Source organism: Papio anubis, chromosome 18 (genome assembly GCF_008728515.1).
Source record: "Papio anubis isolate 15944 chromosome 18, Panubis1.0, whole genome shotgun sequence".
Taxonomy (NCBI): domain Eukaryota; kingdom Metazoa; phylum Chordata; class Mammalia; order Primates; family Cercopithecidae; genus Papio; species Papio anubis.
Genome location: NC_044993.1, coordinates 16,383,052 through 16,397,607, shown reverse-complemented (window position 1 = coordinate 16,397,607; position 14,556 = coordinate 16,383,052). Strand labels below are relative to the sequence as shown.

General features: G+C 44.0%; 1 protein-coding gene across 3 annotated transcripts in view; it reads left to right on the top strand.

Annotated features, from left to right (window-relative positions):
• Nucleotides 1-14,556, top strand: part of HYDIN (HYDIN axonemal central pair apparatus protein) — a 415,044-nt gene that overhangs the window by 341,169 nt on the left and 59,319 nt on the right. For all 3 annotated transcript variants that reach the window (XM_021932150.2, XM_021932149.2, XM_021932148.2), the window contains exons 61-66: nt 2,840-2,991; nt 3,110-3,299; nt 7,943-8,045; nt 8,270-8,557; nt 10,673-10,815; nt 14,073-14,291. In XM_021932150.2, coding sequence (XP_021787842.2) covers nt 2,840-2,991; nt 3,110-3,299; nt 7,943-8,045; nt 8,270-8,557; nt 10,673-10,815; nt 14,073-14,291 — 1,095 coding nt within the window. The remainder of the gene's footprint in view (nt 1-2,839; nt 2,992-3,109; nt 3,300-7,942; nt 8,046-8,269; nt 8,558-10,672; nt 10,816-14,072; nt 14,292-14,556) is intronic.

The window sequence follows — 14,556 nt, the reverse complement described above, 5'->3', positions numbered from 1 at the left end:
GGGGGCACCAGATTCTGAGGATAAGGTGAAATGGTGAGCACTTTTTAGCCCTTCCCATGTGACAAGCACTGTGCTAAGTGATTTATATTTATTGCCTCCTTTTGCCCTCACAACAACTCTTCCAACTTTGTATTATTATCCCAATTCTACAGTTAGGGAAACTGAGGCTTAAAAAGCTAAATCCTTCCCCTAGGTCCCAGAGCCTGAGAATATAGGGCTGGGCTTAAAGCCAAGCTTCATCCACATACAAGATGAAATAATTGCCCATTCAGGGGTCTGCCAGGCTCGAAACTGCCTTTTCTCTCTGAGTCAGATCATACTTTTTTTCACAGCAGAACAGAAAATTCAGGATACCAAGAGAGGTCTTAATCAATGGGTTTCCGTCACCCTTAATTTCCAATCCAATGTGTAGCAAATACTCTAGTTTTATGGTGGCTGCTTCAGTTCTCTGCCCGAAAGTCGAATCTGGGCCCAGGAGGTCCTCAGCCCCTGGAGCTGGCATTGTTCGCAGCTGAGGGTGGTGGGGAAGTCACCAAGGGTGTTGGTGTCAGCCTAGAGCTACATATGGAGTGTGCATTCCTGGGGGAATGTCAATGCAGAGAGGTGTGGTTGGGGAGACTACATAATCCCTTTTATGACTTCCTTCAGACCCTGGTGACACCCAGTCATTCTCTGATTTTTTTTTTTTTTTTTTTTTTTTTTTTTGAGACAGAATCTTGCTCTGTCGCCCAGGCTGGAGTGCAGTGGCACGATCTCAGCTCACTGCAAGCTCTGCCTCCCAGGTTCACGCCATTCTCCTGCCTCAGCCTCCCAAGTAGCTGGGACTACAGGCACCCACCACTATGCCTGGCTAATTTTTTGTATTTTTAGTAGAGACGGAGTTTCACCGTGTTAGCCGGGATGGTCTCGATCTCCTGACCTCATGATCCACCCAACTCGGCCTCCCAAAGTGCTGGGATTACAGGCGTGAGTCACCGCGCCTGGCCTATTCTCTGATCTTATTTGGGATACTAAGGAGCAACTTTCTCCCTATTCTGTACTAAAAACATAAAAAGTGAGCAAGGCCTGTAATCCCGGCACTTTGGGAGGTTGAGACGAATGGATCACCAGATCAGGAGATCAAGACCATCCTGGCTAACACAGTGAAACCCCGTCTCTACTAAAAAATACAAAAAAACTAGCTGGGTGAGGTGGCGGGCGCCTGTAGTCCCAGCTACTCGGGAGGCTGAGGCAGGAGAATGGCATAAACCCGGGAGGCGGAGCTTGCAGTGAGCCAAGTTCCAGCCACTGCACTCCAGCCTGGGCAACAGAGCGAGACTCCGTCTTAAAAAAAAAAAAAAAAAAAAAAAGAGCAAGACTGATTTTTCTTTTCTTTTTCTTTTTTTTTTTTTGAGACAGTCTCACTCTCATTGCCATGATGGCTCACTGCAGCCTCGACTTCCTGGGCTCAAGTGATCCTCCCACCTCAGCCTCCTGAGTAGCTGGGACTACAGACACGCACCACCATGCTTGGCTAGTTTTTGTATTTTTTGTAGAGACGGGGTTTTACCATGTTGGCCAGGCTGTTCTCGAACTCCTGGGCTCAAGCGATCCTCCCACCTCCACCTCCCAAAGCGCTAGGATTACAGGAGTGAGCCACCACACCCAGCCACAAGCCTGATTTCTAAAGAGAGACTTTATAAGAGGATTTGCAGAAATCACATGTTCTCCTCCACCCTAGTTCGCAGACTTGAAGGCTATCCCTCGGAAAAAGCAAAGAGAAACCCGAGGACCCTCAGTTTAAGAACAAGAGGGAATAGTCAGTCTTGAATCCCACCTACTTCCCATGAGAATGAAAAATCCTTTTAAGGCCATGCCAGGGCTCCCTACAGTCCCAAAACACTGCCACAAGATGGGAACAGATAAACTGCTGTGGGAGGTTGCTCTAGCCAAGGCTCTTGGAGTTACAAGGAGCAGAAACCCTCTCAGATTAGCCCAAACAAAGCAAGGCTTACTGCAGCAAATCAGACACCTCAGACACAGGTCAGAACACATCACGTGGCCGGGACTCCTTGGGACTGGCACCATCACCTGAGGCCCACCCTTTAGAAGACCAGCGGATGCTCTGTCCGTCTGTCAGTGGCCACATGTCTCTCTCACAGGGTTTCCATTGCTTCATTCTCTCATCTAGCTTTCTCATCTTGCATGTGATTCAGCCAGCTCGCAGCTCAGCTCCACATTTTAACAACCAGCACCGGCCCGGCACGGTGGCTCACACCTGTAATCCCAGCACTATGGGAGGCCGAGGCAGGCAGATCACTTGAGCCCAGGAGTTTGAGACCAGCCTGGGAAACATGACGAAACCGCATATGTACAAAAAAATAATAATAATTAGCTGGGCATAGTGGCACACACCTGTAGTCCCAGCTATTTGGGAGGCTGAGGTGGGAGGATTGCCTGGGTCCAGGAGGTCGAGGCCACAGTGAGCCATGATCATGCCACTGCACTCCAACTTAAGTGACAGAGCAAGATCCTGTCAAAAAAGAATTTAAAAACCAACCAACACCAATCTTTGGGCATCCCAGTTTAGTTGACAGGGGTGGGGTAGCAGGGACAATATCTGGATTCCTGGCTTAGTTCATCAATTTGAGTAAAAAATCACAGGTCTAGCCAAATCTGGCCAGGCATCATTCAGGGCTGGGTCCCAGGCTGTTCCCTCCAGGGCCCCTGACCCTGCAGGCAGTGGAGCATGTCCACCACGGCACTTAGACGAGAGGCGGGGGGGCTCTTGGAAATAAGGAGTAAGCCTGGTGAGAATCCAAAGGCGCTGACATACTCTGGTCTCTGCCCCCATCACCAGCCCTTTGCCCGCATCACCGACATTTTTGAAGTGGAACCCAACAAGATGTGCATTGCCAGTCATTCCCATGCCTTTGCCACGGTGTTCTTCACCCCGCAGATCATGCAGAACTACCAGTGCATCTTTGAGGCTACCTTGGATGGCTTGCCCAGGTACCAGCTCCCAGCTCCCAGCTCCCTCTCCTGCAGCAGGACTGCAGGCCACACTCCCTAGGGAGTGTCATTCCCACCACGCCAGACTGACAGGCTACAATCTTCCTGTTCCCCACAGCACCCTGGCCAAGAGCCGAGGCCTCGTGTTTGACATCGCTGGTGAGGGGAACCTCCCTCGAGTGACGGTTGTGCGGCCAATTCTTCATAACCAACGTGGAAACCCCTTACTCCTCTTTAAGAGGCTTCTGCTTGGTCGTTCAGAGAAGCTGCCTCTCATCCTCAAGAACAATGGCGTCCTCCCTGCCCAGGTAATACTGGAGGACGAAGCATGAGGCTGAAAGGGAGAAGAATCCAGAAGTTACACTTCTGCCATTGGGGCCTCTCCCATGCCTAATGTATGAGGACTTCTCTGTTGATCCGCACGCATTAACCTGTGTGTCACGGACTTGCAGAGGGGAATCCGGCATGGTATTTGTCCTCAAGGAAAGAAGGAAACCAGATTCCACAATATATCATTAACTACTGTCCAAGGTAGCGTGCAGTGATGTGCACCAAGCTGAGTGGGCAGGATTATGGGTATTAATATCTTCTTTAGTTTTTAATTGTTTTCTGTAATGAACATTGCACTTGCAATAAGAATAAGACAAAAAAGAAACTTCAGTAGGGGTGAGAAATACAACATCCAAATGTATTATGATTCGATGATTAAATTGTGGTTTTATTTTACAAAAAAAAAGTGATGTATTGTGCTCTGCAAGGGACTGTAGGACTTTTGAAAAAGATCTATTCCCATCTAGACAATAAAGGGAAAATTCACTGTAAATGACATTTGAACAGGGCTCATTGAAGGAGCTGGGTTTCAGCAATGCCTTCAGTGGGCATTTGGCATTCCATGCAAACCAGAAAGAGAGAGAAAGCTTCAAAGGTGCAGAAGCCAAAAAAAACAAAACAAAAAACATGCACGCTACTGCAGGAGCTGCTAAGCACCCAGCTTCATGAGAGCATAGGTATAGGTAGAAGAGCAAGGACGATAAAAATGAAAGGATACAGTAATGGAGCAACTTGTGTGGAAGGCTTGGGATTCTCTAAATATTTTAAACTCTACAAGACATTGCTACTGTTGTTATTGCTACTGTTCTTACTATTTATCCTTTTATGGCTCATTTAGGTTTATTCATTTATTAATCATTTTTATTGCTCTTTATTCCTGGGTCTCCAATTTTCTATCTGTATTTGTCAGTTGTCGTGCTACCAATAAAGACATACCTGAGACTGGATAATTTATAAAGAAAAAAGAGGATTCACAGTTCCACATGGCTGGGGAGGCCTCACTATCACAGTGGAAGGCAAAGGAGGAGAAAGACATGTCTTACATGGTGGCAACCAAGAGAGCTTGTGCAGGGGAACTCCCATTTATAAAACCATCAGATCTTGTGAGACTTATTCACTATCACAAGAACAGCCTGGGAAAGACCCGCCCCCATGATTCATTTACCTCCCACCAGGTCCCTCCCACGACAAGTGGAAGTTATGGGAGCTAAAATTCAAGATGAGATTTGAATGGGGACACAGCCAAACCATATCACCATCTTAGACACTTTTCCTACCAAATGAAGAATACTCTTCAGTATTTCCTTAATGTGAGTCTGCTGGTAGTGAAGTCTGTATTTCTCCTTCATTTTTAACATCATTTTTACTGGCTACAGAATTCCAGTTTGGCAGTTGTTTTCTTTCAGCAAATGGGAGATATTATTCTAATGTATTCCAGTTTCCATTGTTACTGCTGAGTTGTCAGCTGTAAGTCTAAAATGTTCTTTAAGACGGGATCCCCAACCCCCAGGCCACAGACCCATGAGCAAAAGGTCATCTGTCTTTACAGCCACCCTCCATCACTCATACTACCACCTGAGCTCCCCTCCTGTCAGATCAGCAGCAGCATTAGATTCTCATAGGAGTGCAAACAGCTATTGTGAACTACACATGTGAGGGATCTAGATTGCATGTTCCTTATAAGAATCTAATGCCTGGCTGGGCGCGGTGGCTCAAGCCTGTAATCCCAGCACTTTGGGAGGCCGAGGCGGGTGGATCACGAGGTCAGGAGATCGAGACTATCCTGGCTAACATGGTGAAACCCCGTCTCTACTAAAAATACAAAAAACTAGCCGGGCGTGGTGGCGGGCGCCTGTAGTCTCAGCTACTTGGGAGGCTGAGGCGGGAGAATGGTGTGAACCCGGGAGGCGGAGCTTGCAGTGAGCCGAGATCACGCCACTGCACTCCAGCCTGGGAGACACAGCGAGACTCCATCTCAAAAAAAAAAAAAAAAAAAAAAGAATCTAATGCCTGATTATCTGAAGTGGAACAGTTTCAACCCAAAACCATTCCCCAGTGCCTGGTCCATGGAAAAATTGTCTTCCACGAAACCAGTTCCTGGTGCCAAAAAGGTTGGGGACTGCTACTTTAAGGCATTCTTTTTTTCTGACTGCCTTTTACATTTTCACTTTGTTTTCTACAGTTTTACTATGATATGTCCAGAAGTGGACTTCTTTAATTTATCCTTGTTAGAATTCAATAGACTTCTTGATTCTGTGGATTAAAGTTAAGTCAATTTTGGAAATTTTCTAGACATGTCTTTAAATATTGTTTCTATTTCATTCTCTCTAATCTCTCCTTCTGGGATGATAATTAAATACATGGAAGACCTTCTCACTGTATCTTCTGTGTCTCTCAGTCTCACTATATTTTCCACTCTCTTTTCCTCTGGGCTTCATTCTGCATAATTTCTTTTGACCTGTCTTCAGTTTATTAACTCTCCCTTTAGCTGTATTGAATCTACTGTTAAAGTTTCCATTAAGCCCTTAAGTTATTATATTTTTCAATCTTAGAATTTCTATTAGGCTGTTTTAAAAATCTGAATAATTTGTGTTTACAGTTTCTAGCTGAAATTGTCAGACATGACTTTTATTTCTTGAACACAGTAATCGTAGCCATTTTGCAGTCTGTACCCAATAATTCCAAAATCCAAAGTCACTGTGGCTTTTTCTGATATTCCTACTCATCTTTTTCTACTATTTCTACTCATCTTTGCCCATGTTGCCCTGCCTTGTCACGTGCCTAGTTATCTTCTGTTTATGTTTTGGGTATTACATTGTAAAAGTTATTTAGAAATCATTAAACTAAGGATCATATTTTTCTTGAGGCAATTTTCATTTGCTTCTGCCCAACATTTGGGGGCACTAGAAATTCAGGATCACCTTAAGCCAGTGTTAGGGTTTGAGATTTTCTGGATTACCCAGAAGACTTAGAGCAGGATTGCCATCCTTGGGAAAGCTGGTTCATATCCAGCTCACCTTTCATCTTAATGAGGTCCCAGACCAGAAGAAAGCATTCTCACCTTCCACAGGCCTTGAATTTTTGCCCTCTTAGCACCAAAAGACCATCAAAAGTGCAGACAACGCCTATAATCCCAGCACTTTGGGAGGCTGAGGTGGGCAGATCAGGAGTTTGAAACCAGCCTGGCCAACATGGTAAAACCCCGTCTTTACTAAAAACATACAAAAATTAGCTGGGCATGGTGACTCGCGCCTGTAATCCTAGCTACTCTGGAGGCTGAGGCAGGAAAACCGTCAGAACCTAGGAGACAGTTTGCAGTGAGCCAAGATTTCGCCACTGCGCTCTGGCCTGGGTGACAGAGTGAGATTCTATATAAAAAAAAAAAGTGCAGACAAACCTCCTGTCTAACTTTTCCTGATTGGCAAATGCTCTGGACAAAAACTGCCCAGAAAGGGAGACTGACCTTGCTGGATTTCTATACTCTCACCGATCCTGGTCTATTTACTCCTCATTCTCTTCATAGCTCTGTGATACTTAAAAAAAAATTTTTTTTTACATATTTAGTCTAGCAATTACTGTTGCCTTTAGCTCAGGTTACCTAGTTTACCATTACCCTGCATTGTTTCCATTATTGTGGCTTTATGTTTTAGCATTCTAGTTCAGTGAATTCCTACCCACCCACTCCCTGTTTTTGTCATTTTTCTTAACAATTTTCACCTATTAATCTCTCAAATGAGCTTTATAATTATTTTATAATGCTCCTTTAAAAATCCCATCGGGAAGCCTCTCAATTCAGGAGGATTTCTACTTGCAGAGTATTTAGACTCTCCACCAGAAACATTTAGGATTTCCACTCATTTATTTAGATCTTTTACGTCAGTATTTTTACATATAATTCTTCCATATAGTTTCTTATTAAAGTTGTTTCTAACTACGTAATTTTTTATCTCAGAAGCTTCCCATGTGATACCACTATTTCTGCCTTCTCCGTGCCTCATATTTTATATTCAATCTTTTTCACGATGGTGCCAGCATTACTATCTTCTAACAATGCCTGCTGATGTCTCATATCTGAAATCAGATGCATAGCTTTAGTCTTATCTTCCTTACAATGGGCCAGAAACCACCACTTTCTCCAAGTAGGTCAAATGCCCACCTTGTTTTTTCTCTTATCGTGGTAGGATGCTCAACATGACACTATCAGGCAACTAAACTAATGCATAGCACCTAGGAGACACTGTTTTTTTTAGGAATTCACATCAATGCAGGCCCTCTTAGAATTATAAGTATTCATTTCCATTTTATTACCCTAGCGTATATTCTATAACTGCCTCTGTTAATGACAGAGGTGTTGGCAACCACGTTTTGACACTATGTACCTACGTTATCTGGAAAGTTCTGCATACTCTTTGGACCTCCAGTTCCTCACTCAGATAATAAGGGCTGATTTGACTGAATGTTCTTTTGTCCTCTCCAGGACAAAAGAAATTCAAAAAAGTGAATACTGGGCACAATAACTTTTTGGGGTCCCGCCCCAAACACAGTACAGTATCTCACCCCAGACTCAAAGCCCATGAGCAGCCTGTAAGCCTAGCACTCATCCCTGCTTTCCTTCTGCCAGCTGCATGTTGACCTGCGGGATGAGCTAGGAGTCTTCTCCCTGAAAGGAAGGCCCACCACCTCGTACATCTACATCACAGAGGAAAACAAACCACATGAAAAAGGTAAGTGTGGGGAGGGTGCTTCTAGAAGGCAATGGATCTCAGTAGCTGCTTCATTAGGGTACCGCTCAAGGCCCAACCAGAGGGGAATGTCCAGTCTGGTCACCACTGGCGTCTGGCTAAGGCTCGTTCCCATTCTAGGGTTACTTTCCCTTCAACCGGGGTCTTTATAGATACACATTTCTTGAAACTGGTTCTAAATCATACCTTCTCTCTTCTCTTTGCAGCAAAGAAAGCTCATACAGCCTCCTTGGTTGTTTCTCCTGGAGGTACAGCTGAATTTGATGTCTTTTTCCACTCCCAGAAGGTTGGGAGGATGAGAGGTATCATCCACTTGTCAGTGATCAACAACCAGTATGAGGAGACCACCATCCACATGGTGGGAGAGGGCTATGAGGATGACATCACCTTGGACAACATCCACGGGCTGGTGGCCCCCACCAGCCAGGAAGACATAAGTGTCTCTGAGTTCACAGAGATAGTCGAGGACAATGATATGGAAGACTTAGTGGCAGGTGGGAGAAACAGTAGTGAGGTGTTGACAAGTGTTGGCTATTGGGTCATTTGTTTTAAATGAGAGTTAAATTTAAATAACGGGTTGGTTAACTCCCTGAGAATTTAGGACTGACTGACCTCTTCACTACGCTATGCGCTGGTGTGCCTGGCTCAGTCATGGCATCCATCCTTCCATTTATTCATGTGTTCACTTGATGAACATGTATTGAGCACCACGTACATGTTCCAGGCATGCTGATCCCTGGAGTTTCAAAATTAACAAGGAAGTCTCTACTCTTAGGGAGCTTATAGTTTGATATTCAAATTCCAGTTCAACTAATAAGCAAATAAATGTCTTGCAGTTTTTCCTGTCTGCATTTATTAGCTGGCTTGTGTTGGCATTGTCTTGTTTAATTAGAGAGAGTATAGGTTTGGGCACTTCTAGAATATCACTCTGCACAGCCCCACTATTCAACGAGCAGTTTGAGATCCTATGGCATCAGCATCACCTGGGAGCTTGTTAGAAATGGAGGTTTCAGACCCACCGTGCCCTGCGGAATCAGCATCCACATTTTAACAAGATCCCAGGTGATGTATTTTTATACTAAAGCTTAAGACATGTTGTGCTGCAATCTATCAAGCACTAAAGCTTCATTTAATTGACATTTTTAGGGGTTGGAAAAATTTATCATCAAATTGTTATCATCAGAAAGCATTGGTTAAGCGCCCTAATTACGTGGTTGGTTGCTAAAAAGTGAGTTATAAACAGAGTCCCATAGTTTTTCTAGAAGCTTAATTAAAGTCCTGGAATGTACCATTAGGTAGTCTACACAACGTGGGTTGAAATCAACACTCTTCATATACCTGGTGTTTCAGCTCTGTTTGAGGCTACAGGGTGACATCTCTCTTATGAAGGATCAAGCAAGAGCCAGCAGTGAATCTAAGTTCAGAACTCAGATTTCATGCCCATTATAGGATTGCCAGAGTTAGCAAATCAGAATACAAGACTCCCCAATAATTTGGAATTTCAGTTAAACTCTGAATAATTTTTAGTATATGTATATCCCAACCATGGCATGGGACATACCTATCCTAAAAATTATTCATTACTTATCTGTAATTCAAATGTAACTGGGACTCCTGTATTTTATCTGGCAATCCCAATCCTTTATAATATTTTCTCACCGAACAAATGGAGTTGGGGACCTATGTTTTCTCTTGTACAAATGGATGTGAGGGCTAAGGTGGGTGAATGGATGACGGATGGATGGATAGAAGGATGGATGGATGAGCAGCGGGATAGAAGGGATAGAGGGATGGATGGATGGGTAGATGATGGGTGAGTAGATAGATAGATGATGGATGGGTGAAGGGATACAGGGATGGATGGGTAGATGATGGATGGATGGATGGATGGATGGATACATGCATGCGTGCATGGATGGGTGGATGATGGATGGATGGATGGGTGGGTAGATGATAGATGGATAGGTGGATGATGATAGATAGATAGGTGAGTGAGTAGGTGGATGATGGATGAATGAATGGATGGTGGAGTGATGATAAGATGGATAAAATTGAGTGAATATTAAGATGAATGATAAGATAGAGTAGATAATACGTGGAACATATGGATAGGTAGGTAAAATTAGAAGACAATGGATAGGTAGATATATAGCTGAATGCGGTGAGTGGATGGATATTAGCAGAGATAAAGAGTAGATGTCGATAGATGGATAAGATAAATTAGATGTCGTGCGTCGTTAGTGGGTGGAGGAGGGATGGATGCGTGGATAATGGATGGATGAATGATGGATGGATAGGTGGGTGATGGATAGGTGGATGATGGATGGGTAGATAATGGATGGATGGGAGGGAGGGATGGATGGATGGATGGGTAGATGATGGGTGGGTGGATGATGGATGGATGGGTGGGTGGAGGATGGATGGATGGATGGATGGATGAACAGATTCCTTGAGGATAGAAATCTTGTTACTCAGAGATTCTAGGTTTTTCAAATGTAACCATCCAAGGATGGAAGGATAGCATGTGGGTGAAGCACTATGGCTCCTTAAGGAAGAAGAGCCTCAAGGGAGGCCAGGAAGACTCACAGCCTTCTGCTTCTAATCCCTAGCTGCTCTGGTGGACCACATCCAGTTTGGGGACTGCCACATTGGACACAGCTATAATGTGAGCTTCACGGTCACAAATCACAGCCAAGTGAATGTGATACGGTTTGAATGGCCTGTTTTGGCTACAATTGCTTTCTCCCCACAGGTAAATAAAAGTCGTTCATCATTTTTCTGGAATCCCTTAGGCCTAAGCCAACCACAGACTGATTGTCAGCCCTTTCCCATGGATGCATGGGATGGAATTAATACATCTCAAGCTGAGAGACAGCCCAGGAATCATCCCTCACTCATATCTGGTAGCAAAGAACACTGTTCATGTCTCCCCTGGTTAAGAGGGGAAGACAGAGAATGAAGTTGGCCAAGACTGTTGCTAGGCCGCTGCCAAGGGGTCCTGTGGAGGACTGTATAGATGAATATAGGTCCTAGTCTTCCTATCCCAGATTGTGGAGCTGTGTCCTCCTAGATGTGTGTCCTTTAGAGTATCAGTCCTTCAAAATACTTCACCAAAAGCTAGAATGGGGGTGATGAGTTCTGTGGATAACTGAGATTTAGAAAATGTTCCAAGCTCCATCCTTCTCTTAAAGATTCCTGGTTCTCTTTGGCATGTTAAAACCTAGTTAATTTTGTTTTACCTGGAATTTTCTAACCTCTTCTTTTAACATCTTCACAGCACACATTTTTTGGAATTGCCGACTAAAGCTTGACATTGAACAAGGCCTAGGATAACGTTCTAGCAGATTGTTGCCTCTGGCAAGTGGTTGCTTTTTGTAGATAGTTCACTTCTGAGTTCCCAGAACACTGGCACACCCCAGTGTCTTCACTGCCTCCTGCTCTGTTGACATACAGCCACTGAGTCTTCTCAAGCACAGTACTTGAGGGGGGTGGAGCAAAGGGGTTGGGGACTTTGTCATCTTTAAATCTTTGAGTGCTATTAGGGATAAATTTTGCTTTTTGAAGTGATATAAAGTTCATTAGGAATCTGACCACTCCATTTCATCATGGTCCAAATCCAACCCTGAATAGAGCTAGTATACCATTTTATTTGTAAATTGAGTGCTTACTATATGCCAAAAATAGTTCTAAGACCTTAGTTAATCCTCTCAACAACCCTATAAGGCAGATACTACTTTTTTTGTTTTTGTTTGTTTATTGAGATAGTCTCACTCTGTCACCCAGGCTGGAGTGCGGTGTCACGATCTTGGCTCATTGCGACCTTTACCTCCCAAGATCAAGTGATTCTTCCATCTCAGCCTCCCAAGTAACTGGGACAACAGATGCACACCATCACACATGGCTAATTTTTTTGTATTTTTGGCAGAGACAGGTTTCACCATGTTGCCCAGTCTGGTCTCAAACTCCTGAGCTCAAGCAATCCACCTGCCTCAGCCTCCCAAAGTGCTGGGATTATAGGCATGAGCCACTGTGCCCAGCCATAGATACCACTATTATTGGCATTTTACCTGTGAAGAAACAAACACAGTATAATATAATAGGGTAATCTACTTTTGTGCATTATTTTTATTACCAAAGCCTTAATCAAAGAAGGCAGAGAGGCCAGGCACAGTGGAGGTTCTCAAACCTCAATTCTTGACTTCTGTGCACCCACAGGCTCAACACCACATGGAAGCTGCCAAGTCACGGGTCTTACACCCTCTGAAGCCATGGCCTGAACCATACCTCGGCCTCTTTTAGCGATGACCAGAGTGGCTGGGATGCAGAGCACTATGTCTTTAGACTGCACACAGTACAGGGGGCCCTGGGCCACCCACAAAACATTTTTTCCTCCCAGACCTCTGGGTCTGTGATGGGAGGAGCTGCCACAAAGGTCTCTGACATGCCCTAGAGACATTTTCCCCATTGTTTTGGCCATTAACATTTGGCTTCTCCCTGCTTATGCAAATTTCTGAAACCAGCTTGAATTTCTTCTCAGAAAATGGTTTTTTCTTTTCTATCATCAGGCTGAAAGTTTTCTGAACTTTTATGCTCTATTTCCCTTTTAAAACTGAATGCTTTTAAGAGCACCCAAGTAACCACTTGAATGCCTTGCTGCTTAGAAATTATTTATGCCAGGTACCCTAAATCATCTCCCTCTAGTTCAAAGTTCCACAGATCTCTAGGGCAGGGGCAAAATGCCATCAGCCTCTTTGCTAAAACATAGCAAGAGTCACCTTTACTCCAGTTCCCAACAAGTTTCTCATCTCCATCTGAGACCATCTCAGCCTAGATTTCATTGACCATATCATCAGCATTTTGGTCAAAGCCATTCAACAAGTCTCTAAGAAGTTCCAAACTTTTCCACATCTTCCTGTCTTCTCGTGAGCCCTCCAAACTGTTCCTACCTCTGCCTGTTACCCAGTTCCAAAGTCACTTCCACATTTTCGAGTATCTTTACAGCAGTGCCCCACTCACTCTACCAGCACCAATTTACTATATTTGTTCGTTTTCACACTGCTGATAAAGACATACCTGAGACTGGGTAATTTATAAAGAAAAAGAGACTAATGGACTCACAGTTCCACATAGCTTGGGATGCCTCACAATCATGGCAGGCAAAGGGCACATTTTATATGGTAGCAGACAAGAGAGAAAAATGAGAGCCAAGCGGAAGGGGAAACCCCTTATAAAACCATCAGATTTCGTGAGACTTACTCACTACCACAAGAACAGTATGGGAAAAACTGCCCCCATGATTCAATTATATCCCACCAGGTCCCTCCCACAACATGTGGGGATTATAGGATCTACAATTGAAGATGAGATTTGGGTGGAGACACAGTCAGACCATATCACCATATATCACATAACCTCTAGAAAACTCCATTGTACACTTACGAGAAAAATGAGAGTAAAAAAGTCAAATAATATCTTTGTATTACTATTAAAATAGTCTTGACCTCCTTTATCCCCTGAAAAGGTCCTGGGGATCCCAAGGTCACTAGAACACCTTTGGAGAACTGCTAGTGTACTGTATTCCTCTGTCCATAATTTGTATAGATCGTGTTGATTAAGAGTGTGGCATTTGGAGCCAAACTGCCTGGGTCTGAATCTAACTCCTCAAAAATTAATGACCTCAACTAAGTTACAAGTTTCATTGTCTGTAAAATGGGAATAATAGCTGTACCCCTCATAGGGTTGTTGTAGGGATTCATAGAATTGTGTAAAGGTTTAGAATAGTGCCTGAAGCAAGTAAGTTTGATAAATATTAGTTGTTCTTATTATTATTATCATGTTTCTACCTGAGAACCTCTTGTACATATTTAATTCTGTCTACATACACAGGCTTGACTGAGGCATTTTTTGCCAAGACCTTTGGCTCCTTCCCTTCTCTAGAATATCACCAACAGGTATCAAGAGTCCTCAAGATTAGATTCTCAAAAATACTAACACCAGGCTCTTCCCTAGATGGGCCATCTCCACCCTGGGTGTGCCAAGGACATAGTGGTGACCATGAAGTCAGACGTACCCATCAACCTGAAGAATATGCGGATCAAGTGCAAGCTCTCCAGAATTATGTTTCAGCTCCCTGCAGACCAGGTCCCTGACTGGGATGACCGCATGCACACAGTCAAGTGGGTGGATGTGCCCAGAAACATGCCTGGGACTTTCACTACAAAACGAAAAGTAAGTGGGGACATCAAGCACCAATCTGACCAGGCCTCCATGCTTGGATTCCTACTGGTCTCAAGTCTCTCATCATTTCCTTTTTTCACAGAAAAAAGAAAAGGTTCCCATTCTACTTGACCTTGATTCCAAAAGTGACAAACTAAACTTCTACACATGCTGCCTGCCATCCATGCTACACGTACCACACATCTTCATTGGTAGACCTTTAGCTTAAGTCTTGATAAGTAGTTGAGCAAGTCCTCCCACCTTTTTCTTCTTCCAA